The sequence below is a fragment of the Micropterus salmoides genome, unplaced genomic scaffold (genome assembly GCF_014851395.1).
Source record: "Micropterus salmoides isolate LMB-PRFRI ecotype aquatic unplaced genomic scaffold, ASM1485139v1 Ms_hic_scaffold_3, whole genome shotgun sequence".
Taxonomy (NCBI): domain Eukaryota; kingdom Metazoa; phylum Chordata; class Actinopteri; order Centrarchiformes; family Centrarchidae; genus Micropterus; species Micropterus salmoides.
The window spans coordinates 29,083,348-29,108,856 of NW_024042261.1; the positions used below are offsets into that span (position 1 = coordinate 29,083,348).

Sequence of the window (25,509 nt, forward strand, 5' to 3'; positions counted from 1 at the left end):
GTACCTGCACATTTAGTATTGATTAATTTGAGCTGTGCAAGTTTTCACAGCACATAAACAATTTAATGATGGGTGGCAGATTTATAACTCAAAATTACTTTAATTTTCAAAAGGTCCTTGACTGGGGTGGCATGGTGGTGCAGTGGTTAGCACTGTCATGCTAGAAGGTCGTGGGCTCCGGCTTCCTCCCACCATCCAAAAACATGCGGACTAAGTTGATCGGTGACCCTAAATTGTCCATGAGTGGTTGTTCATCTATGTGTGGCCCTGCGATGGACTGGCGACCTGTCCCAGCTGACATCAGCTGGGATTGGCTCCACAACACAAGGCAGGGTGCCCCCCTGGCAGCCCCCCTGCGACCCTGTAAGCAGGATGAATGGATGGGTCCTTGACTTCAGAGACATGCTCATTTCAAATCAGTGACTGCTGATATTGCTGGCTTGAATGATGGGTATCACTGACAGATTTTATCAGCTGTTGCTTGCTTGCTAATAAAGATAACGTTAGCAGAGTTGACGCCTTCTACTGCTGACTTGTCAACATTTAATGCTGACTCAATTTAAAACAAGAACTCTGTAAAAGGGTCTTTACTTTACGGCATACATCATGTGAGTTATGCCTTGCTAAAAGACTAAAGCTAAACGGCATGTCCAAAAAAAGTCAGTGTCCTGTTGATGGTCTATGTAGAAGACATGGAAGTAAAGAAACAGCATTGTTCTTGTATTGTAGTATAAAGCAAAGGCTGTTATTTAATTCTAGCTTAGCTTGAATACTAGAAGCAAGAGGTGAAGGTGATGTTTGTTTGTATTTTCAAACAACTTGGTTCACTTTTAACAATGTAGAGAACCATTTTTAGAATGAGGACTGCCAATGATGCTCTTGCTTGCTGTGTGCACTTGCACACCATGTGATATCTGTTGACAAAAATGTCAATTAGATGGTAATATGTATGAGAAATAAAGAAAACTGTGTTATAATAATCAACCGCTTACAGTGATCACGCCAAAGTGATTTCCACAATGCTGGGTTGTTAGCTGGACATGCTGATGTTGATTGTAAACTGCATTAGAACAAACACACACTGTTTACAGAAGTGAAAATGCAAAGCACAAACTTGTAGGCCTGTGTGGTTGCAAATTTCTTCCTGGCATCTAATATTTGACACATCATTCGGTGCTTTCTACTTGACTGTTTGAGGGTTTGAGAGAGCCATCCGGAGGAGGCATATGGACTGGCAGAGGCGTTCCTGTGTGCCACAATGTTGAGATCTCCTGTTGACACAAAGCACATGCAGAGTGGGAAGAGAAGCTGATAGGGTGCACAGCAGAAGGAAAGGAACTACTTCCGATTCCATCCCAAGCCAGCTGCTGCCCTAAACAACCGTTCTTTCCATCAAGGGATATGATTTGTTAAGTGCACTGGATACACTGTCACCTTATGAGGCCCTCCAAGTGATTTTAAGTACTGTTTTCATTCAGTCATTCCCTGCTGGCACACAAACCTAGGTATATTCTTTGGATGTTAGTGCACTCAGTGGAGCTTCACTTTGAATGTCTCATAAGATTTAGGAAATCTAACCTTGTGTGGCTGAAGCCTGACACCTTAGCGCCTATCACAAGTGATGCCTTCCCCACTGGGTAATGGAAATTATTGCTGTAGATCCCTGCAGTGCATTACAGTGCACTATCAAACATATACTGAGTGAATGCTTGGAAGAACTAAAGATTGTGATCACACAACCAGCAGGAGTGTGAATCTGAGCAGACCAGCAAGCCAGGAAACAGGAATAGGAACATTTTGTTAATAGTGAGAGGATGTCCCTCCTTTTCACATCTACAAGCCAATCATTGCAAGTTCACATGTTGATTCAGGGTGCTGAGGCCTACAGAGAGAAGATGTATAAATGTTTCACTTAATAGTGTATTGGAAATCAGTATTGGTATAACTGGATTGTAGACCCAAACATGTTAGATGTAACTGGTTTAGCAATGTACATGGTGTTTATGTGTTATTGTAGGATAAGGTGCACAGTGACATGCTTACAATGACATGCTAACACGCTGATGTTTAGCAGGATTATTGTTTACCACTTTCAGCATCTTGGTTTAGCATGTTTGCATGCTTTGCTACTCAGCACTAAACACATAGCAGAGGCTGATGGAAATGTAATTCGTTTTTCAGGTATTTAGTCATCAAGCAAAGTATTGAACAAATTAAAATTTGGTGATGGTACTAGGGAAAAAGTCAGGGGCTCACCAAAGCCAGTAGAATTCAACCTTAGGGGACTATAAATGTTTGTGTGAAATTTCAAGGCAATCCATCCAATAGTGGAGATATTTTGGTCTGGACCAAAGTCCATCAATATATATTTGCTATAGTTTGCCTTTTGCCATTTTTTAGTACCCTGAATTACCATGGTGTATGTGCTATACAAATTAAGTTGCCTTGCTGTGCTATTTAGCATATACTATGTTCATGTCATATGAGAAGGGAGTCCTGGCAGTCATATTTTTTCAACCTGGAAATGATCATTTTTAGTAGTCCTTTTCTGCTACTTTTTTACTACTACTATAACTTGAGACATATTAGTCTTGTTTTAGTCACTATTAAAAATTTTATTAAAAATGTCTCAGACAGTTTGTATGCTGTTTTTCATTTCAGTTCCACACGGTGGACTTTGGGTGATGTGAGGCATATATATTTGTTTGTTTTTTCAACAAGCTTGTAAATCCTACTCAGTTGTCATGCCTTTTAACCCCTGATTGACTTACTACATTTCCAGTTAGGATAATCTGTAGTGTAATTGTTTTGAGCTGTAAAAATAATTAGCAAAGTTTTGTCAATGAGAATATCAACCAGCTATTTATAAATTAGATATAAGGATGTTCCAGTCCTTCACAGTTTCACAGTGTTCACACAAATCAGTCACCTACCAAAAATACCAATTGGTGATTCACCAGTTACTCTGATAAAATTGCTTTTGTCTGCAAAATTAAAGCACGCAAAAATCAAAACAGCTAGTCTTTTGAAACCGAATGTGCAACTTGTGGAAATTGACAATGAGAGATGGTGACACGGGAAGAAGCCCGGCACTCCACTGGGCTCTGTTCAAAGAAACATTGTGCATAAGCATCAAAAAAGCTTTACTTCAGAGCAAGACAACACAAGGTTGCTTGTGATTCATCTTATCCTTCTTTCATCTCTTTCTTTCCATTATCCACTTCAGTGGGGGTTATGCAGAAGCCTGTAGCCGGTTGGAACGGTGGGCTGACAGCATTCATTACTGGGGCAGCTACATTGCAATCACGGGTTATACCCCCTCTCTAATATATCACTCGCATACAGGTGTGATTCTCTTGCTTTTCTACACACACATGACTGCAGTGCTACACATGTGTGAAAAGGAAGTGCTGAGATTTTAATTCATCCCAGGACACTACAGGGTCAAATTTTTGACTTCATATAAGGGTTTGATGGACGGCTCAGTCTTATGTTCCCAGAGTTAAAGCTAGTCATGGCAAGACTACCTTTAGCTCCTATGCAGTTTAAATGTGGAACAAATCACCAGAAGAGCTAAGACTTGAGACAATAACACTGACTTCTTTCCAACCAGACCTGAAGACCTATTTACCATTGCTAATTTTCTTCTAAATCAAATTTATTGTTAGCTTGTTTTATATTTTTTGTTATGTGTGCTTCTGTCTGTTTGCCTTTATATGTTGTTGTGTGCTTTTGCTTGCTTGCTTTTATGGTTTTTATGATTTTTTTTTTTTGTGCTTTTGCCTGTGTACTCTGTAAAGCACTTTGTGTTGCCTTTAGGTATGAAATGTGTTTGCCTTGATTTATTAAATGTCTCTGTCTACTATAGTATACTTGGAGTATAGTCCCTGAAAATGCCATTTGTTAAAAAGGTGTGTTTTGCGCAAAGAGCTTCTTTTTGCCATACAATGTAGGTATACAATAGACAGACACAGTTAGCAACTACCTGACGGACATAGTGGAGCATTTAGCAGCTGAAAACTGACATTGCATTGAGGAGTTGGTGAGGACTGAAAGAGAAGTGAATATAAATTCATCGGGTTGTAAGAAACTCCTTTTCATTTCAGTCGGCTGGAGGGGCGTGTCAGTGTCTATGTTTGATTGACAGCAGTTGGCAGGCTGCCAGAGTGCCAGCGTTATACCATAGGAGATACAAAGTAAACAAACTTGTGCTGTAGCTACAAGTCATGGGCACACAGCGTGTTGTTAGTGGTATTGAAGAGGATCACACCAGCATCTAACTGGATTTAAATAACATTTACAGGTACGTTAACATGTTGTTCTACCTGCTGCTAGCCAGTAAACTGACATTAGCAGCACACTTTTCCCTGGTAAATATTTGCTTGGTGGCTCGTTCAACATGCTAAGGTTCAGGTCAAGATGTGGGTTTGTGTTTGCAAGTTCGATAAGAAGGAGACTTTAGCAGAAGAGCTAATGTGGTTTTGTTCAGCCTGTGGCTCTGAAATTACTGCTTAATCCAAGATTGGCTGTATTGAAATAAGTTTCCATCTAGGTAGACTGATACCAGAACAGTCAAAATACTGTAAAACTAGTTGGCGTCATCATGAAACCAAAAATTCCATCCATCCATCCATCGTCAACCGCATGTTCCGGCTTACTTGGTCGTGGGGAAACCAAAAAAATATCAAATATAATTTATACCTTTTTACAGAGCAGAAATGTATGCTATTTAATTTAAGTTGGACATTGAATATTTGACTAGACAGTGAAATATCTAAAAAATACAAACAAGATCAAATACTAAAACTTAACATGCCAAGAAAAGTTTTATTTGTGTTTATTTTAGCCTTACCAAGTTAACTCTCCCAGTGTGCTCTAAGCAGCTTACAAAGAAGTGAGTCCACTAGAACAGAATCACCTAAGCTTGTTGCAAAAGGAAATCTTTTACATGTGGTGATGGTTTGTTGCAGATGTGCCGGTCTGTGTTTATGGATTATAAAGCAAAATAAATGTTTTTCTAACTGAATGTTAACAGTGTAATAAGTGGGCAAAGCACATCTTTCATCCTGCTTGACTCATATGTGATTTTCACCATGGGAGAAAATGTCTCTCTCTGACTCAGGTTATTCTGCAACAACCCCTTAATGTATTAATCTGTATTGTATTTTCCATTGATTTTCTGTTTAATTTGCACGATGAATACATATAATTTAAAGGAAATTCAGTACAGACACGTTAACCTGTAGAGCTGTAATATAAATGGAAAATGTTGTATTGGAAGGCAGCTGTTGAAGACGCTGTGAAGTTATGGATTAAGGTATGAAATAGCTTGAATGCAGCTCCTGAAAGATTTATAATTATTGAACTCATTCATCTTTCTATCTCCTAATTACATGGCTTTACTAGCAAAAATCATACTGAGAATATAACATCTAACCTTGGACTGCACAACTGCCTATAGCTGTATAGAGAATGAGCTGGAAATGTATCTCAACCCCATTTTCCTACTTAGTTAAACTCAAGTATTTGCTGAATTGTTGGTTTTTTAACATTTAAAACATTGAATGAACAAACAATCCAGGTAAACAAGTGATAAAGATTATAATGCCCGTTCTCTGTGTGTTTTAAGAGGTTATTTAAATAACAACAATTTTCCAAGACAAATTATCTGAGAAATTTAGCTCTAACACCTCAGGCCCCAGTGGGCTCAGAGTCGATATTATATAAATCAGTCATACAGTTTAAAGGTTTAAGTGTATTAAATCGGGCTGCTGGTTCTCTTTTGTGGCTCTAATCATCTGGTGGGTTCATCATGCAGCTGGCTTTAATTGCAGTTGAATTCATCTTGCAGGTGGCTTTCACAGACAAGCGAATCTTAGAGGATATATGCATAAGCATTGTCGTTAAAATTGTATCTCACAAATAGAGTAAAAAGTGGGGTAATTCCTGAAAGAAATGGGTAATAAATCCTCTGGATTGGAAATATCAAAGTCAAGTGCAAAATTTACTGAAGCACAGCACTGTTATGAAAAATGGACTGGTTGGTTTTATTTGGTGTATCAACTCAACAAATAATTACTGCATCTTGAGACATCTCAAGACTCCCCATCGCTCCACAGGATGTGTTTTGTCTGTTCAGTGGAAGCTCAAGTGGACATTTATGTGACATGCTTCATATACGTCATGAATTTCTGAGTCTGAAAAAATGTGTTGCTTTATTGATAAACGTTTTCACCTAAATCAAGCATAAACACTTGCAATATTTGGACTTTTTTCACATTTCCGACATTTCCAGTTTTTATATCCAAAAATGTGATTTTAATTTTCTTTTTAATTTTACATGTAATTGGCAAAACCCTACACCATACGGACTAAACAGGCAAAAGCACCAGAATTACTGTAAGTATTCTAGTAGCATTGGGGTGAAGACCAATTGATACATTTCTGGCCACAGAAAATCAGCCAGATAAACAGTCCACTGTTACCAATATACTTAACACGTAATTTTTTTTTATGTGAAATTGCTTCAATCTGAGCTTAAAAAAGGTATTTCTGGTAATGTTCCAGGTTTTGAGAATAATGAGCAAGCCCAGTGTTGAGGCCTGCCCTACAGAAGGAATCCCTCCTCACCAGAGACCTAATCTGATTTAGATCAGTTGCTACCATCCTTAAGGAATTTCTTCTTGCTGGAGCTTTATCTCTCATTGCCCTCCTCTTCAACCCAGATGGTCTGTAACTACACGAGGGCCAATCTCCTCATTTTGTCATTAGCAGCATTTAATACCCAAGGAACTCTAACCAGCTAACAGCACCCAAAAGAGCTACCGGTTCATAAGAGATGGCAATGGCTGCCATCATGTAGAGAGGAAAGATTCTCTGATGATGCGAACCACTTCTGAGTGAATTTTGGACAAGCCATGACAGAGTGTGATATCTACTACGTCAAGAGGAAATCCAATAACCAATCCTTCTGTGCATGCAGAAAGGGGAGGAAATGAGAAGTGCCTCTGCCCCTAATTTTAACAACATTCCCCAGCAAAGATGAAAATCACATGGACTTGACTCGACATCGTACTGTACAGAAATCCACACAGAGAGAAGGAAAATATGAAGAGTCTATTCATGTCCTGCCATGATGAACAGCTTATGGTTGACAACGTTAACAGTAAATAAAAGTCTGCCCGGTCCTTTGTGAGCTGGAAAAAAGCTATTATAGCCTGTACTATAATTCAATTAAACCTCATTGCAGCACACAGTAAAATCAATCTCTACAGCCAATAAGAGGCATAGAGGAGATTAATTTCTCCTCAAAAACGTTGAATCGTTCACAGATTCACCTTCCAGACATTATCCACCTGGATGCTATTTATCTGCACTGCAGCTATGCAGATGGTACTTGTATTGACTGTAACTGCTCTGCTACAACTAGGTCGTAATCATCATTACTAAGCGTGCACACTCTCCCTTCTGTCTACGCAACAATGAGCACATATAGTCCTGTAGGATGACTGCATGTGAAGGGGTTATTAATGCTCTTGATGAGGCAATCAGTTAACTACCGATTTCATACAGATTTAATATAAGACAAAGCAAATTAGTATTTGATTATGCATTTGGGAGGGTGAGGACCCAAGTTAGAGCTAGAGCTAGAATGGATGTTTTCCAACGAATTAAATTAATAAAATCTTCCCACAAGCACCAAAGAACACCAAAGAGCAAACTAAGTAGTCTCAGGTGCACAGCAGTAGCAGGCAACAATAACATAGCTTGGACAAAAACATACCATTCACTGTTGATGGTTTTCCCTGCAGTATGTTCAACAAGTGTCACAGTTGATTTATATAAAATATTAATATTAATGGGTATCAATGGTTGCCAACAGATTTTGACCACTTAGGGGCAGCTGTAACAAACTATGACACAACGCTTACTTATTTACATATGCTGAAGACAAGAAGCATTATCATTCATTTGGAATTGTGTTTTGTGGACACCTGATGAATGGAAGTCCAATATTCATTCCTCTTTTTGCTCTGTTTTGGTCTCCACCAACTCCTGAGAGAAACAGCTCTTTAGCAGCTAAATGATCCACTGTGTTCACCAGCTAGTCGCTAACTTTGTTTTCGGTGCTGTGCAGATGGTGTACAGTAGGTTTATCAGAGCTTTTCTTAAAAAACAAAAACAGCTGCCTGCTGATCCAAAAATTACCCTACGAGATCGTCAAGAGTGAACAAAAACAGTAAAAAACAGACTAAACTTCTGTAAACTTACCTGTTGAAAAACAATAGCAGTGTTTCCCATTATATAACGAGACCATGGTGGCCCACCACAGACTACTTTGCTTCACCACAGTTTCAAAATGAACCGAAAATATTTTTACACATCTCATCATAACAGTTCAGACCTCTAACGTTGTGTTTTGTGGGCACTGCTCTGCACTTCTGGCATCCAACTCGAGACAACCACTTTTCTTAACTACGGTAATAACTAAGGTAACTAAGGTAACTACGGTAACATTAATGGTCTGTTTCTGTCACTTGTTTGTGAGAAGACGATTAAGCTAGCCGCGCCTAAATTTGGAGTGCACACATATTAAAGCCTTTATGGTTAATCCACTGAAACGGGCCAGTGCGAGGTTAGCGACTTTATCCTGTCATTTTCTCTCTTTACAAAGATAAGTGTTGCAGTATGAGAGTCTAACCTGAAAAGAAGCTATGAAGTCTTCATTATAAGCGATACGAAAACCACATACAACATAATTTATCAAATTGGGTCGGACTTGATGAATTTAGAGTGAGGATACACATGTGACAATGCCCGGCTTTCAAAATAAGGTATTAAAATTCATTGTTTTGGGATTATTTTCACAGAAGGTATATTACATGTGTCCATTAAAAGTAAAAAAAACAACAATAAAATGTTAGGAAAATTACTTATTCTATTTTCTATTTTTTGATTTAGGGTTGCTCGAAAAACATTAGCCTAAATAAATTTGTTGACTTTTGTTGCTGTTTCATCACTATTTATAGCTATACAATGGGTTTATGATTAAAGGTTCAGTATGTAAGTATTAGTGGCATCTAGTGATGAGAGTTGCGAATTGCAATGACTACTGACAGATAACAGGGAAATGTAAGCCTCACGGTTTCTGCATCACAGTCCATTATAACCAACATAATACATGAAGTTTACAAATGCATTGTCAGGTGAGCATCAAGGCTTCTCTGGCTTTGCTTAATTAATTAACTAAGCAATCTGCAAATCTTACCAAGATGTCTTTTTAATGGGCTTTTAGCATGTGAAAGTACAAATTACACATTTGTGTGCACAGTGGCGAAACGATTAGGTTTTTTTTAATGCAAATTCGGAAAGTATTCATTATTGGTCACTTGATAGGCACACGGTCATGTTATGTGTCACTATTAGCAGTAAAAATAAATACATGTTTTCCACCAGGGCAGTATTCAACAGAAGTTTAGCTGCTGATCTGAGCTTCCATGCTTTTCCCGTTTTATTGCCAATAATATTCATCAGCGGTTTGTCTCAGGAAGGTAAGGGCACATTTCTGTCCACGTTGCAAAGCCATAACAGAGCGCTGTAGAAAAACTACATAAAATTTTAATCCAACAACATTTTTTTTCTACCAGTGCAGTAAAAGTTTAGCTGGCTGATCTGAGCTTTCATGCTGGAAGCTACGTTTTATTGCCAATTAGTGATCAGCTGATTGTCTCATGAACGTAGCCGACAAAGCCAAAACAGAGCGTTGGAGAGAGAGTAACTACATGACGTCCGACTAGCTTAATTACCTTTCCAGCAGAACAGACAACTTCAGCTCCGCTTTGAAAACATCTGTCCCACATCAAAGCCTTCAATTCGGGAAAATCCACACCGATTATGTAGTACTCAGATTTTTTGCCATCATCTGTCTGCATCTGTCCCAACTCCGTCTGGCTTCATGGTATAAAGATCCACAGGCTCTTGTGCTAAATAACACGCGTGTGCTCCTTCATTTGTCCAAATGTCACTGCTCTTCTTACTTCTAATAAACCAGAGGACTACTCAGATACTGCATATTATTGTTATTATTATTTCCTCTTCTTCTTCTACGGACGCATTTAATCTAGTGACAGGGGTCTACACTGCTGGAATTATACAAGCAGAAGAAGAAAGCCGTGATGACGAAAAACCTGTAGCGCTGTTTGTCCGTTGTCGGCTACTGTAGAAACATGACAACACAAATCATTTCGGCTCTACTATGGACGATTTCAAAAAAGCAAGTTGAAAATTCAATCGGATGCTTCCTACCAATCAGTTTTAGAAATTAGCAGAAACACAAAATGGTATGAACCTACTTAAACATTTTCTCCCTACTGGCAGAACACACTTTAAATATGTTTGCTAAAAGGCTAGCATTAGAGAGATGAATAATTAAGCTTTCAAAAAGCCAATTTCAAGAGTCTAAGAGCTTCTCTGAAGCCAGAAATCTGAACTGAAAGGCGAAAAAGAAAAACGCTGTTTCTGCCTTTCTGTATTCAGAAACCAGTGTGACGTCAAGACATTTGGCTGTGACAAACAACAAGTAGACTGGTGCCCAGCTCCAGATGAGCCTCAAATAGCAGCGGGCCAGCTGCTGTGTGCATTGTGAATAGCTGCTCCCTGACACAGGTCCAGTGTGCTTCCCCATGACAAACAGCTATTAAATTTAAATTAACACTGTTTCGTATGATCAAATAGAATAACAGAGGTCACAGGCTGAATGCATTAGCTCACGCCTCTGTAGAATTCAGAGAACATTGTGGTGCTGCTTGTTGAGCAGGCTGTCTGTGGATCATTTGTCAGTACAACGACAACTGCGCACAGCTAGCTGTTATAGTATATTGCAGTATATAAAGTATTTATCATGTCTTAAACTGAATTATAAAACCTGGGTTTCAGGAATCACTGACAGCGTCAAACCAGAAAATGTGCCTGCAATCTGACAAAAACCTGTAACACTAGAATACGGGCAAATGATTAGTAATCACTTTATTCACCTGTACAAAGAGAGAGAAGGAAGCAAAGAGAAAGAGGAAGAGGCTGTTCATCAGCATCCTTCAGTTCTATTTTTAGCTCAACGCTGAATTTCACCAAAACAGCAGGTAGGCTACCCATATATTTTAGACAGCAAATGGAAAAAAACCGAAAACCCTTTCAGACTGATCCAGTTTCATCAAATGTGAGGAATCCATATTACTCAGAGTTGCTATATTTCACACTGAGCCCTGGAATGGTCCACAAAGTCTACAGGAGGACAAACAGTAGGGGTCAGTTAGACTCTGGGAGGGGGGATGACGAAGATGACTGAGGGTGATTAGAAAAGCAAAAGTTCTTAAAGAGATTTGGCAGCACACTAGTTGTCTGGCTTCAAGCCACAGCTCATGTAGAGGAGTAGAAGTAGCCTTGGGGATAGAGAAACAGGCGTGTAACTAAAGAGTTTATGGGGTGAATTCCCATACCAGCTGGTTTTATTGTGGGTCCCATTAAAAAATGCACCCTCTGTTGTCACATAGCTTCTCAGTGGCCAGTGAAAAGGCTGAGACATTTGCAGGTGTGAAAATGTTTGAAGGACAAGCAGAGCACAGCTGGGACTGAGCACCTGCATTTCCCTATAGAAGTCAGATTAAATGATGATAGCTAATTGGCCTCATTGAATGTTTACTAAACAAGACATATGCTTCTACAGTCATGCTAGCAGCTCTGTGAGGTTATATTAGGCACAGCATGTTAACATACTGATGTTTAGCAAGGATAATGTTTACCAATGTTCACCAAAGCTTGTTATCATTCTAACATTGGCTAACTAGCACTAAACACAAAGTACACAAAATACAGCTGAGGCTGATGGGAATGTCACTAGTTTTGCAGGTCACTAATTGGGGTACTGAAAGGTTAAGCGATCAACAAAGTGTCTACAATTCATCTTGTGAGGGACATGAATGTGTGTACCAAACTTCATCGCAAATTACAAAAATACAACTTTTGTCAAGACATTTAATCCAAAACCAAGGGAAAGTCATGTGATCACCAAAGTCATTAAGATACATCCTCTGTGAATGTCTGTACAGAATTTTGTAAATCCATCAAGAAAAGTATTTTTTCAGTGTATACATTAAAATAATGATCTTGTGGTAGTGCCAGAAGAAAATTCTGTCATTCAGGATTTATCCCCAGGGGACTATGAATGTACAAAATGACAGAATGACTTTACAATAGTTGTGGACACAATGCAGCAAGGCGAAAAAACGGCTATGAGAGAACCATAAATAATTTTTTAAGTTTGAATTACACCTACTTTATTTTGAGGGCTGAAGCTTTACTCAGCACAGCCCTCATAATTCCTAAAGATATATTACTCTGTGCAAATTGTCTTTCAATATTTAGATGATTAAAACAGGGGCTCTCTTCTGTGTTAATAGGCTATGAATCTGGGCAGAAGGCCATGCTTCTGCAGAAGCTGCAAAAAAGGCACCGCAAACTCTAAAGCTTATATAGTTAATAATATTATCCTATCTTTATATTTTACAGTCACTATCCTAGATATGCTTCGAGAGAAAATTTAAAATAAAATTAGGAAGTGTGGATCCCCTGCAGCCCTCTCATAATTGAATTTAAAAGATAAGATGTGCGTACATCAGTGAAAGTCATGAAATTAAAAGGGTCGGTCGTGGCCATATTGGGGGGACTTTGAAGAACATTTTTTCCATGACACTCTACTCCACAAGTTATACTGTGAACTGAGGTCGAGCAATATTTAATGAAAACAAATGCAATGCATGCTTGAGATATGACTATAATAACAGTAACCTCACACATACTGCATGATGCCATCAATCTGCCATCAGCCTGCTAGAGCACCACAAGGTTAACATGATTTTATAGAGCTTGGCTGAGATAATGTAAGGCCTCACAGTGTAGTTTCTATTAGCAAGTGAATCTTTACTGAGGCTGAATGCAATATAATTAAGATAACTGAAGAAGACATCCAGTTGACGCTGTTGAGATAAAAATTGGTTTGCATTCAGAGAATCTAATTTATCTTGTAAGATTGTCTACTAAAAAAGGACTACTTGCTTGATTTCTAGAGTAGAACAAACTTGTGGTGACCTTAGAGACTGCACCTGACATTTTTATGAACAAAACTTTATATTTAAACAAGTTGGTATACAAAAAATCAACAGAGCAAACACACTCTTTACTAACTCTGACCCAAATAGCTGTGCCTCAGTTACGAGATGAAAAGGATCTTAAGTATCTTGTGTTTGTATTTATTCCCTTTCATATTTGTATCATGAACAGGGTCTTTTATTTACACATTTATAGGCTTTTGACTCATATTGAATCTGTTATACTGACAGTTTTTGTTCAAAATCTCACAACTCAATTTGAAATTCTCAAGCCTCAAGCTGAACTCCCCACCCCTAGATTTTTTTCATTTTCAAACTTGAAGTGTTTAGCCCTAACCAAGCGGCAACATCCTGGTCTGAAAAGTGAAGCCAATGCGGAAGTGCCTTAAACGTGCATTCTTTCTAATGGCCAGCATGGGGTGACTCCACTGGCTGCAATTAAAGGAGACCTATTATACTGCATTTCCAGCCCTATAATGTAGTTCTGTAACTCCTCTATTCAATTTTCAATTCAATTCAATTCAGCATGATTCAAAGTTCCAAAAAATAATTTTACACTGGCACTTTATGCAGACCCTCATTTCAGCATCTGGCTGAAACAAGCTGTAGATGCGCCTGTCTCTTTAAGGCCCCCCTTCCAAAGCCCACTGTCTTCTGATTGGTCATTGTCTTATGTGTTTACCAGGTTGCCGCAGGGATGGGGCTGCATTTTCCTTTGTGGGCGTGGCCTGCATTCTCTGCCTGGAGCAAATGACCATATATGGAAATCCGGCTCAGAATGACATCATACCGACCCGCTAGTAGCAGTCTAATGGTGCTTTCAGACCATAATGGTGCTTTCAGACCAAAAGCGAAGCGAGCGTTCGGGGGGATGAGTTTACATATAAAGTCAATGCAAAGACAGGTAATAATAATAATCTTTATTTGTAGAGCACTTTTCAAAAACAAGTTACAAAGTGCTTTAACAAGTGTAAAGACAATAACACCCAAAAGACAATAATACAAAAACAATACAAGATAAAAGCAAGAAAACATTGAAAAGACTAACATACACGTTTAAGATAAATATAAAATAAGTAAAATAGAATAAAATAAAAGGGATAAAATAAAGTCAAATAAAATCGGGAAAGGCTCTCCTATAAAAGTATGTTTTAAGAAGGGACTTAAAAGAGTTCACTGACTCAGCTGACCTGATTTCCTCGGGCAGGCTGTTCCAGAGCCTCGGGGCCCTGACAGCAAAAGCTCTGTCCCCTTTAGTTTTCAGTTGAGACTCTGGAACAGACAACAGACCTCTGCCCGAGGATCTCAAGGTACGTGCTGGTGTGTATGGGACTAAAAGGTCAGAAATATAACAAGGCGAGAGGCCATGAAGAGCTTTAAAAGTGATCAATAGAATTTTAAAGTCAATTCTAAAACATACTGGGAGCCAGTGTAATGAAGCTAAAATAGGAGTAATGTGGTCATATTTCTTTGTTCTGGTTAAAAGCCTGGCAGCTGAATTCTGGACAGTCTGGAGTCGATCAGTAGATTTTTGGGTTAAACAAGTGAAAAGGCTGTTGCAATAATCCAGGCGTGATGAGATGAAGGCGTGTAAAATGGTCTCGGTGTCCTTAAAAGTTAACATAGATCTAATTTTTGCTATATTTCTAAGTTGATAAAAACGTGATTGAACAAGCTTTGTGGTGTGCTGCTCAAAATTTAAATTACTATCAAACCAGACACCAAGGTTCTTTGCAACAGGCTTAATGTGATTTACTAGGGAACCAGCAGATGGCAATATTTGTTTTTCCATCTGCTGGGACCCAATGACCAGGATTTCTGTTTTGATAATATGATCAAGGGGAAGCAGATACAAGGAAAACAAAATGGGTCCTAAGACCGACCCCTGAGGTACACCATATTTAACTGGACAGAATGAAGAGACATAGTTGATTACAGACAAGCTAAACTTTCTATTTGACAGGTAGGATGAAAACCATTCTAAGGCAGTACCAGAGATCCCCACCCAGTGCCTCAGTCTGTCTAACATGATGTTGTGATCAATAGTGTCAAAAGCAGCGCTAAGGTCCAGGAGTACCAGGACTGAGCACATACCTTCATCAGCAGACATTAAAGGTCATTGGTGACTTTAAGCAGGGCAGTCTCAGTGCTGTGGTAGTTCCTGAAACCAGATTGAAACTTTTCAAATAATTAGTTATTTTCCAGTACAGTGAGCAGCTGTTCGGACACAATTCTTTTTAAAATCTTTGCAATAAAAGGCAGTTTTGAAATTGGTCTAAAATTTTGTGGGAGGGATCTAAACCAGGTATCTTAAAAGTGGGTTCACGCAGGCCGTTTTAAAATAATCTGGGAAACAACCAGTAGATAGAGAGCTGTTAAAAACAGAGATGAAACGGGGCCCAACAGAATCCATTACTTTCAGTAAAAACTTTGTAGGTATTACATCAAGTGGGCTGGAGGACACTCTCATTTGTGATACTGTAAAAGCACAGACAAGTCGATGGGATAAAACTGGTTAAAACTCTCTTGTTGCTGGTGAGGGACCTTTGAGTAAGAGGCCGTGGGGGTAATAGAGGTTCTGATTGACACCACCTTATTGGTAAAATAAGATAAAAACAATTCACAGTCATCATTACTTCCAGCTGAGGCACAAGGAGTGGTTGGGTTTACCAGCTGATCCACAGTCTTAAACAGAAACCTGGTATTGTGTTTATGTGTAGTAATGAGTTCAGAAAAATAGTGTGTTCTCGCATCCTTAACCATGTTATTGTAGTTAATTAATAAATCCTTCAGACTGAGATGGACTTGGAGACTGGATTTTTTCCATCTGCGCTCTTCTTTCCTGCATTCCCTTTTTAGGCTGCGAATGCTGTTATTTATCCAGGGTTGCTTACTAGCTTTAGAAGTAGGCCTAACCTTTAGAGGAGCAGTGATATTTAGTGACGACAAGCAGATATGATTGAAGTGATCGACCAGATTGTTGGTGTTGGAATCAGACAGGTGTTGGCTTTGGCTCTGAAACACTTTGTTCATTAAAGATGCGAGAACACACGGAGCTTGGTGAGGCAGCATGAGTAACAGGCGAATCGCAGCTAAAAACGTTACATCTGTGGTCAGATATGGTCATGTCCACTAATTCCACAGAGGAAATGCTGACAGGTCCAGTGTATGACCACAGTTATGCGTTTGCCCTTTGACATGTTGTTTGAAGAAGTGGCCATATTTAAAAAGTCAGTTGCATTAACATTGGTGGGGTCATCAACATGAATATTAAAATCGCCACAAAGAACAATTCTGTCATAGTTTAAAACCAGAGTAGATAAAAATTCAGGAAGTTCTCCAGGCGGTTTTGGGGGGCGATAAATTATAAGAAGTATGATTTCCTATACACGCTCACTAGCCCACAGCCACGACCACTGACCCTTGGTTGACTAAAACAATCACATTGAGGTGGACACAGTTCAGCTAGCTGGCTATAGTCATTCATTTGCAACCATGATTCAGTTAAAAACATAAAATCTAGATTTGCAGACAAGATAAAATCATTTAAGATAAAAGTCTTACTTGACAGAGATCTCACATTGAAGAGAGACATTTTAAATGAGTTTGTTCTGGGTGCTGGAGTTGGTGCAGTTGTCCTAATCCTTATAAGATTACTATGATTTCTGTTTGGGAAGTGCACATTTCGGTTTACTGGTCTATGCGTGATGGTGACAGGAATAGAAGTCTTTGGAACAGTGCTGGGAGCAGACGGCTTTACATGCCAGCAGGTGGAGACAGTTATAACACACAGGCAGAGGAGGAGAGGCAGCCCCATCCGAGCCTCTCTTGCAGCCACGGACCACCACTTCAGCCCAGGTTGACTGATGCTTCGGAGTCGAGCAATCTGTTTGGCTTGTACTGAAGCCATATCCATAAAGCCAGTCAATGGGGAATCTTTCTCTTTGAGTTCCTCTGAAAGTCGTCAGATGTCCTCCATAAGGTCAGCAATCTTTTTGTTCGCTTTCTTAAGGAGTATGCAGTCCTCATGGGGCAGAGTTATCTCGGTTAGCATAACGCTAGCCGGAGCTTTGTTGTGGTCAGTAGCGTTGATAGCGTTTTTACGGTCATCTAGCTTAAAATCCATGTCGGATGACTAAAATCCTTAACCCACATAAAACTTAAGTTAAATAAAAGGATATAAAAAATGTAATGTAAAAGTATGGATTAAAACTGGATAAGAGTCAGGTTTAAGACGGAGCTTTTGACAGGTAGCTACAGACGCCAGTGCATGCGCGTAGAGCCACGTTTTCCGGTCTTTTGGACAAATAAACACCTGTCGTCGGACTGGATTATGCTCTGACAACTACGCCGTTTGCTCACGAGAGGAGCTCGGAGTTAACAGCTTTTATTAAATTAGCTTTTTACTTTAGTTTTTGGGATTACAACGTTGAATTATCTTCACTCGAGCTTCTCAGCAGCTAGATTCCGTGCACATCTGGTTCCAGTGTTGTTAGCGCCGTTTGGCACGCAGAGCTCTGTTGGACTACTACTTCATATTTATATAAAAAACAGACAAAACTGGACATTGCTGGGAAAAAAGAAAGCAAGGAGGTTGAACTACTTGGTGAGTTCAGAAAACATGTGTATGTAACTTTATTACAGCTATCGTACTTTACTGTGACCAAGTTAGCGTAGCATAGCCCTGATCGATCCGAACTCCATTCAGAAAACAAACATTTTAGTGTTAAGTTGTTGTCCTGCTGTCTTGCTGACAGACCTGACAAAGCATGAATTCATATGTTTAACAAAGCTGCATCATATTGTAGTTATTTAGTTTAGTTGTAGTTACTTTTACCTCATTATTTGAAGCTTTGGTCATGTTTAACATGAACATCTGATGTTGTAACGTTATAGATTTGCCAGAAAATATGAAAAAGCATAATAGGTCCCCTTTAAAGTCGGATTGCATTGGACCCAATGGTAAAATTACCCTACTTCTCAATACAGCATGATGTTCATTTTGTAAATTATAGATTTTGTATAAAAATACAATAAAACAGGGGAGGCTTTAGGGCGTGGCTACCTTGTGATTGACAAGTCGCTAAAATGGCAGACTGTCAATCAGGATAGAGGCTACTTGTATCCACTGCACTGTGTACATTTGACCAGCTGCAATTAAATAGCAGTGGACTTGTGTGCTGTGCTTTTAGTGTGTTTTCAGGACATAAAAGTTAATTGTAATATTTTGGTTGCCTAAAAATGTCTCGTTCAGTGGTTGGTTGTGCTAAAAGACACGACTGTTTCTTTATTCTGGTCAGTACATATTGTTTTAAACCTGTTTTTCACTAGCCAAAATTAGCTTCCCAATTAATATCAGAGTAAAGGTAAATTACCCTTTCGTCCAAATATGGTCACGTCCAGTCACATCTGGTTCCAAAAAACCAAGATGGTGGCAGCCAAAATGCCAAACTCGAGGCTTCAAAACGGTAGTCGCCAAACCAATCAGAGACTTCACATTGGCTACGTCCACTTATGTTACACAGTCCAACCCACATTCACTCCAGTGACATCACATGTGGCAATTCTTCAAATTTTACGCAGCTCCCCCTGGAGCCACTAAAGGCTTTATACAAGACCTGTAAAGAGAATTTGATATGTAAAATCAGTGGGTGTTCCATCCATCCATCCATCCATCGTCAACCGCTTATCCTGCGGCTGCGGGGGGCTGGAGCCAATCCCAGCTGACAAAGGCGAAGGTAGCCAGTCCATCGCAGGGCCACACATAGACAAACAACCACTCACACTCACATCCACACCTAAGGACAATTTTGGAGACACCAATTAACCTAGCCCGCATGTCTTTGGATGGTGGGAGGAAGCCGGAGCACCCACGGGGACACGGGGAGAACATGCAAACTCCACACAGAAAGGCGGTGGGTGTTCCACTTTAAGAATATTCAATATGTTTGTAGAAGTTTGGAAAAATGTGTAAAATGATGCAGAGAACCAGAATATATTCATTTGGTTTTAACTGTGCAGCTGTAATTTCATTGATAATTTGCACAGTAAGCAGCATAAATATACAATGACTGCAATGAAGCTGATAAAGAAAATACATTCCTTCAAAAGGAACTCAAGGTGAATGTGGAAAGTCCAGCGTTAAATGGGTTAACTCCTGCAACTGCTGATCTCAGCCGGGCCCTTTGTTTGAATCAGCTTGTTGTGGGGGTTTTTTCATATTAGAGACTTTCCACTTTTCACCCTAGTATCTAGCGAGGATGTTACTTTAAATCCGAGGCAGCAATATTTTAAAGCCCAAACCACACTGAATAAAATCCCCTCTCTTTTTATTGTCACTACTGAGATTAATAATGATCTAATATTTCATTGATCCCTGCAGGGAAATTCTTCTTCCACTCTTGCTCTGTGGAAAAGGTTAGCGCACAAAGGCCACATACAGAACAGCAAGTCTGAAGCTGGATGGGACTCAGTGACTTGCTCAAATGCTCTTCAGCAAATAAACCCAGGGCCACCCGGCTGAAGAAAAGTCTCGCTACCAACAATGTCACCACCTTGCTTCTGCTAGTTAGTGTTCGTATATAGGTTTTACACCCACTTGATATTATGTGACACTAGAAATTGTTATTGAGCTCCATCATTAAAAAACAGAAACCTGTCTAAAAGAACAAAGTCTGAAAATTGCAATAGAATGATGCTGGTGCATAGAAAGAGAAAATAAATCAAACACAACCTCCTGAATGCAAAACTGCATTTGTTTTGACAAATTAACCAAATACCACAATGCAAACAAGTTTGAGCACCAAAAGGAAAAAAAATGAATTAGCAAGAATGAACCTTTTATGCTACATAAAATGTCAGGACTTCAGAGGCCTTGCTGATGCTGTCCTGTAAACACTCTCTTGCATTACCACATATCCAATTTAACAATCAAATCTGTATAGAATTTAACAATCAGAGCTGTATAAAAAACAGTCTGCTATTTTTAGCAATGCACTGACCTCCTCGGTATTATTCTCTTTCACTGGTTTAACTTTGTCCTGGATGTTTATTTTCTGTTTTATTGTCCGATGCTATAAATAGAGTAGAACAGAAAAAAATGTGCACTGTCCATGTCAAATTCTGTGACCTGATTAGGAGTTTCAGCTATAGTTCCGTTTTTTCTACTATATGGTCGCATCCTCAATTTCAATAGCATGTACCAAAAATAGTATCACACCATCTGACGTTTAGACAGGGTCACACAGTCAGGAGCCTACTGATAGCTGTGATTTCAGAAACAGGTGGTCTGCAGGTCGTCCTGTATGTCAGCTCACCTTTTAATATTTGGTCAGTCTGTTTTTTCTATAGCCTAATTGACCCTGCAGCGTCAGATAATCTGACGAGTCACAAATGTCGTTGTTAACACCTGGACGGACACGAAGGGACACACAGGACAGGACAGCCAGACGGACTGATATCAGTAGCATACAGACCGGGCTGAACGGTCCACAGGACTGGGCTGTTTGACACGCAGAGGTCTGTTTTGACCGTCGCGCATTCCTACAGATTGTCTCCATCCATGCAGCACGCGGCTGTGCGCGCGCCAACATCCAGCCGCACGAGACGTGGTTTTCTACCTGTTAGCACGAGTCTATGTATGTAGTGCTCCCTTACCTTTTCCTCTCGTCTCCTTTGACATAGTGTCCTCTCCCGTGTGTCTGTTTGTCTCTCTGTCTGCGGTCACTCCGTAAAGCCGTCGGGTTGCTCTGCGCAGAAACGTTTACTCGGATAGTTAATTAAACAGCGGCTCTTCCTCCGCCCCTCTCCTGCTTGCTGCACCTTGACGCCTGCCAGACTGAGGCAGAGTGAAGCAGGCACGGGGAGCTACAGCTGCCGTCTCGGTCTCCTCTCACCGTGGACAGAAAGAAAAAGAAAATCAAAAAGGGGAGAATCTGCATTTGCTCTCATTCACCTGTGTGAAGTCGATCCGCCCCTGCCGCAGACATAGCCTACTTTGGGTGTTTGTTGTATCTGTGCAGACTTGGCTCACATGTCATGCCCACCCAGCTCTCGTCCCTGTCTCCTCTCCGCCGCTAACATCAGTCAGAGTTCCTCCGAACAAGCTCCGTTCTGCAGCTCGACTGCCTCCAGCGGTGCGCGCCCCTCCGCGGCTAGTGATGGGCGCCCGTCCTCTTTCCTATATCCCCGTTTTCTGACTTTGCAAAATTCTCCAGAAGAAGTGTCCTAAATGAAGAAAAACTGATTTTCTGCTCCAGTGACTTGTATGCATCAAAAACGCAGAGAGGAAAACGCAAAGAAAGGCTTTAATGTGGAAGCCAGTTACCAGCCATGCATCGTCATTGGCAGGACTCAAAAAAGGAATTCAGGAATTCCAGCAACTACTAAATACAAAGTAGGTCACAGTCTATATAGAGTAGCCTGTATTGCGTATGCAGGGTGTCCTTGTTACTATCAGAGGATATACAGAAGATGAGGTGAAGAGCAAATCAAACCACAATCACAAGTCTGTACACAGATAGTACATGTATTACACTGAATATCCAGTATAAAATAGATACACATACTACATATAAAAGAGAATATATGATATATTAAAATGAAGGAGGACAATAAATACATACACAACATAATCAAGTCTATAAATTAAACAGAATATCACATTTAAAGCAGATAAAAGTCGTTCTAATGTCACACAAATAGCCCCTGTTGTATATTTTCCCCTTGCAGGGTGTGGTTGTTGCTATATAAAAGAGGATATTAGAAAGATGAGTTAAAAGGATGAAGCAGCAGGTGCCACCTTGGTCAAGTAGGGGCAGTCATCCACACAGAAGAAAACATCTTTTGGACTGTTTGGAAGTGTTAAAATAAAAGGAACCCTATCAAAATAAAGTTGTCTGCACAAGCAGGAAGTGTGTTTTTTATCTCTCTCTTTTGCTTTCTAGGGATAAAAGAGAAATGAAGCATATGAATCATGTTCCCTCAGCTATTAAATCCTTTAAATCCAGTTGTGAGATCTGGTCTAATCTGACAGATGCTTTACCTAATGGGTGCCTCTAGTTCATTTTTAAGCGGATCTTGACCTGCGCCACTGCAATACTTGACCTAAATTGCTGCAAAATAGGATTTCTCAATGGGCCCTTATGGCAAACATTACACACTATAGTACGTGATGTAATCATGATGTGACACCTGCTATGTTGATCCCTCTTCTCCTCATACGTGACCACACATGAGGTTGCACAGGATGGTCTGGTTGCGGCATCATTTGGCAGCAACATCCACACAAATGAATATTGATAGAGGAAAATGCCTGTGGCCAAACCATCGCCCTGGAATTTGAGAGCCGGACACACTACATTACCTAACTCTACTAGGAATACATGCAGCCACTTTGTATTTATCATGACAGCAAGTGACAATACACTTTGTAGCCCAGAACACCCCACTAAGAAAAACTAATAGGAAAAGGCCTTAAGGCCCAGAAAGCCAGCAAGACAGATAGCTCTGATTACACCAAATGGCTGCACTGACTGGATCCAAGTGGAGAAAAAAAGGGTAATTAAATTAAGTGAATTTCTTTCGCAAGAAGAATTCTCTCCATGCTGTTGGGGACATAACTCTGATTGTACAGCGCTTCCACATCAGAAGAGATTGAGAGCTGATTTTACCCATGACACACCAGCATCCAAAAGAAAGAAACAAATCAAAATAACCCACATTTCTGGGATGATTTAGAGCGCTAAAATCCAGGCAGCTCAAATTCATGGTAACTTTAGACTTTGATAAAACATAGTACAGGCACACAGAAACTCAGTCTTGTTGTGTGTGGTGTTTACGGGGATAGATTACCGCTGTGAAAACGGAGGCAAGACTTGTTTCAGCAACATAAGGCTTTCTGGGAGCCAGCCATTAAAATGTCACAAAATACATCAGTCAGCAAACCGGAATATAGCACCTAAGGTGCAGATTTGTTGTTGTTTCCTGTCTGAGAAAACAATTCAGTGAACTTGTGGGAGGAAAAGCACAACCAACAACTTAGCAGAGCCCATGGAACTAAACAAAAATTTAATGATTTCTGCAAAAAATATGATGATTTATACTAAAATATTCCTCTGCCTTTGTTTCACAGTGACTCTTACATAAGGCGAAATAGTGGACTGGCTCTTCTCCTTCACATTCAGGGATTGAGTGACACATTACATTGTATTATTCCACTGTTCACTGTCTACACATTTAATTTGGTTGTTGTGACCCTTTTGTCCTTGCTATCACATCATAACCTTTTTATTTAGATAATAAGTAATGTTGGTCTACTGGTGAAATTGGATTATGAGGAAATGCACAGCGCATGAAGAGTCTTTCCTCAGGCCAATAGGATGGTGAACTCTGAAGCCTGACCTCGGTATATCCTCAGGGAACCCTATGCACTGCGCTGCGCTGCACGTTGCATATTTGCACTTACATTAACACTTTGTTTTTGTTTTGTTTTTAACATATATTTAAAATGATTTGTCTTGAATTTATATCCTTTACATTTCTTTTTCCTAACCCTACTATTAACTTAAGGAGCATGCCACATTGCATTTTGCTTCACATACCTGTGTGAAAAATAATGCTTTGAATTCTTGAACATGAGGTCTAATATTAAAATTTTAAATGTTTGATGACTGTATCCACTACAGGTGGGAAAAGTAACTACAGTACATTTATTTAAGTAAAATTCTGAAGTACTTGCACTTCACTTAAATATTTATATTCTATGCTACTTTAAACTGCATTTAGAGGGAAATAATGTGCTTTTTACTCCACTATATATATATTAATTTCACAGCTTTAGTTACTGATTACCTTGCAGATCAAGATTTGCTTCAGACATGTGCTTTGAGGTTGACAGATAATCCTTTCACTCTTATAATCCATCTGTGTGAATTTAGTTGGCTATCTGCAGGGACTGCTTCCTTACTTCTTTCAGACAATAACTTCACAACTAGCAGCTAGATCTGAGACCATTAATTATCCGAATAAAGCAAAGCTTCAAATTTATGATGTAAACAGCCAAAAGCTACCCAGCAGTCACAGGCGCTTAAAGATCTCAGACAGCAAATGAAGCCTCAAAAAATTGACTAAGAGGAACTTACAGTGGGAAATGTTCTGTGTAAAACACAAACAATGCCAGTATTTGCAGGATAGATCGCCCTCCGACAATTCAGCTCCAACCGGCTCCCAACAGAACCTCCCCCGAGAATGGCAAACATGACTAATAAGCCATAAGATTTCATATCCATCTGGTCCGAGCCTCAGCTGAAAATGTTTCGAAAGCGACCAGGTGTCACAAAGCTGCCTTGATGTACCTGTACTGCAAAGTTCCCCCTCAACGCATCATGAATATATTGCAGTCATCTGTGTCCTCGGCAGTTCTGAAATTATCTCTGATAATGAGTCAGTGCTGTTTGGCAGCAAGGTCGAACCTCTTTGACCATTACAGATTAAAATAATGTGCAAAAAAGTGCTAGTTCTGCTCTGTGCACAGTTACATCTGTTTGTGAATGTTAATGTGTGGAATCAATAAAAGCACACAGAGTCAAATAAAATTTGGCATTACTACAATGTTCCTAAAGAAATACATATTTAAAAGCAAATGGCAAAGTGGGGAACTGATTTCACAAATGCAAAGGGTGGCTTGCTGAGGTGGCAAAAATTAAAATATATTCATCTTTGTCTTTTAAATGTCTCTTGTCAGACAGGTTTATAACTTCTGAACCACCACAAATAATTATGACTTAGCTCTTGAAAATTAACAGAATCATTTCATGTGTTTAATGTCTCCTATTCCACAATGTCAGAACAACCTCAGTACTTTACATCAATATAAAGACAGCAGCGCTCCTCCAAGCTTTGAGCCCACAGATTTCTATTTGTCCTAGATCGAAAAGAATTCTGCACTGAGCTCAAGCCTGTGAAAGCCTGCACGTATTCAAACGCCCACACAGAACCTAGCCTGAGAGAAAATAGGGGCAGCTGATTCAACGTGAGCTAATTCATTCAGTCACTATATGTCCCCTGTCAAAGGCTGATCCCCACAGGCCAGCATAACATCTGGATGTGTCCCCTCTGTTCTGTCTGCATGGCTTTCATGTCGCTCTCAAGGGACATTTTCTTGGTCTGCCAAACCCATCCTGTTCATTTTGCATTCCGAATTAACACTTTCCACTATTATTATGCAGGATTCAGGTGGCCAGTAGCAACAGTATATAAACTAGTGAAATTATATTGTGTTTTTCTCTGTTGAAAAAATGAACCAAAATTCAGAAAAGCACTGAAAAGATTACAAAGTGGTACTAAA

General features: G+C 39.7%; 1 protein-coding gene across 1 annotated transcript in view; it reads right to left on the reverse strand.

Moving 5' to 3' along the window:
- LOC119883121 (membrane-associated phosphatidylinositol transfer protein 3-like) overlaps positions 1–22,028 on the reverse strand; it is a 133,713-nt gene extending 111,685 nt beyond the window's left edge. Inside the window, 1 exon segment of the mRNA XM_038693649.1 lies at positions 20,820–22,028. Within this exon segment, the coding sequence (XP_038549577.1) occupies positions 20,820–20,844 (25 nt within the window). The 5' untranslated portion in view covers positions 20,845–22,028.
- Positions 22,029–25,509: the final 3,481 nt, after the last annotated feature.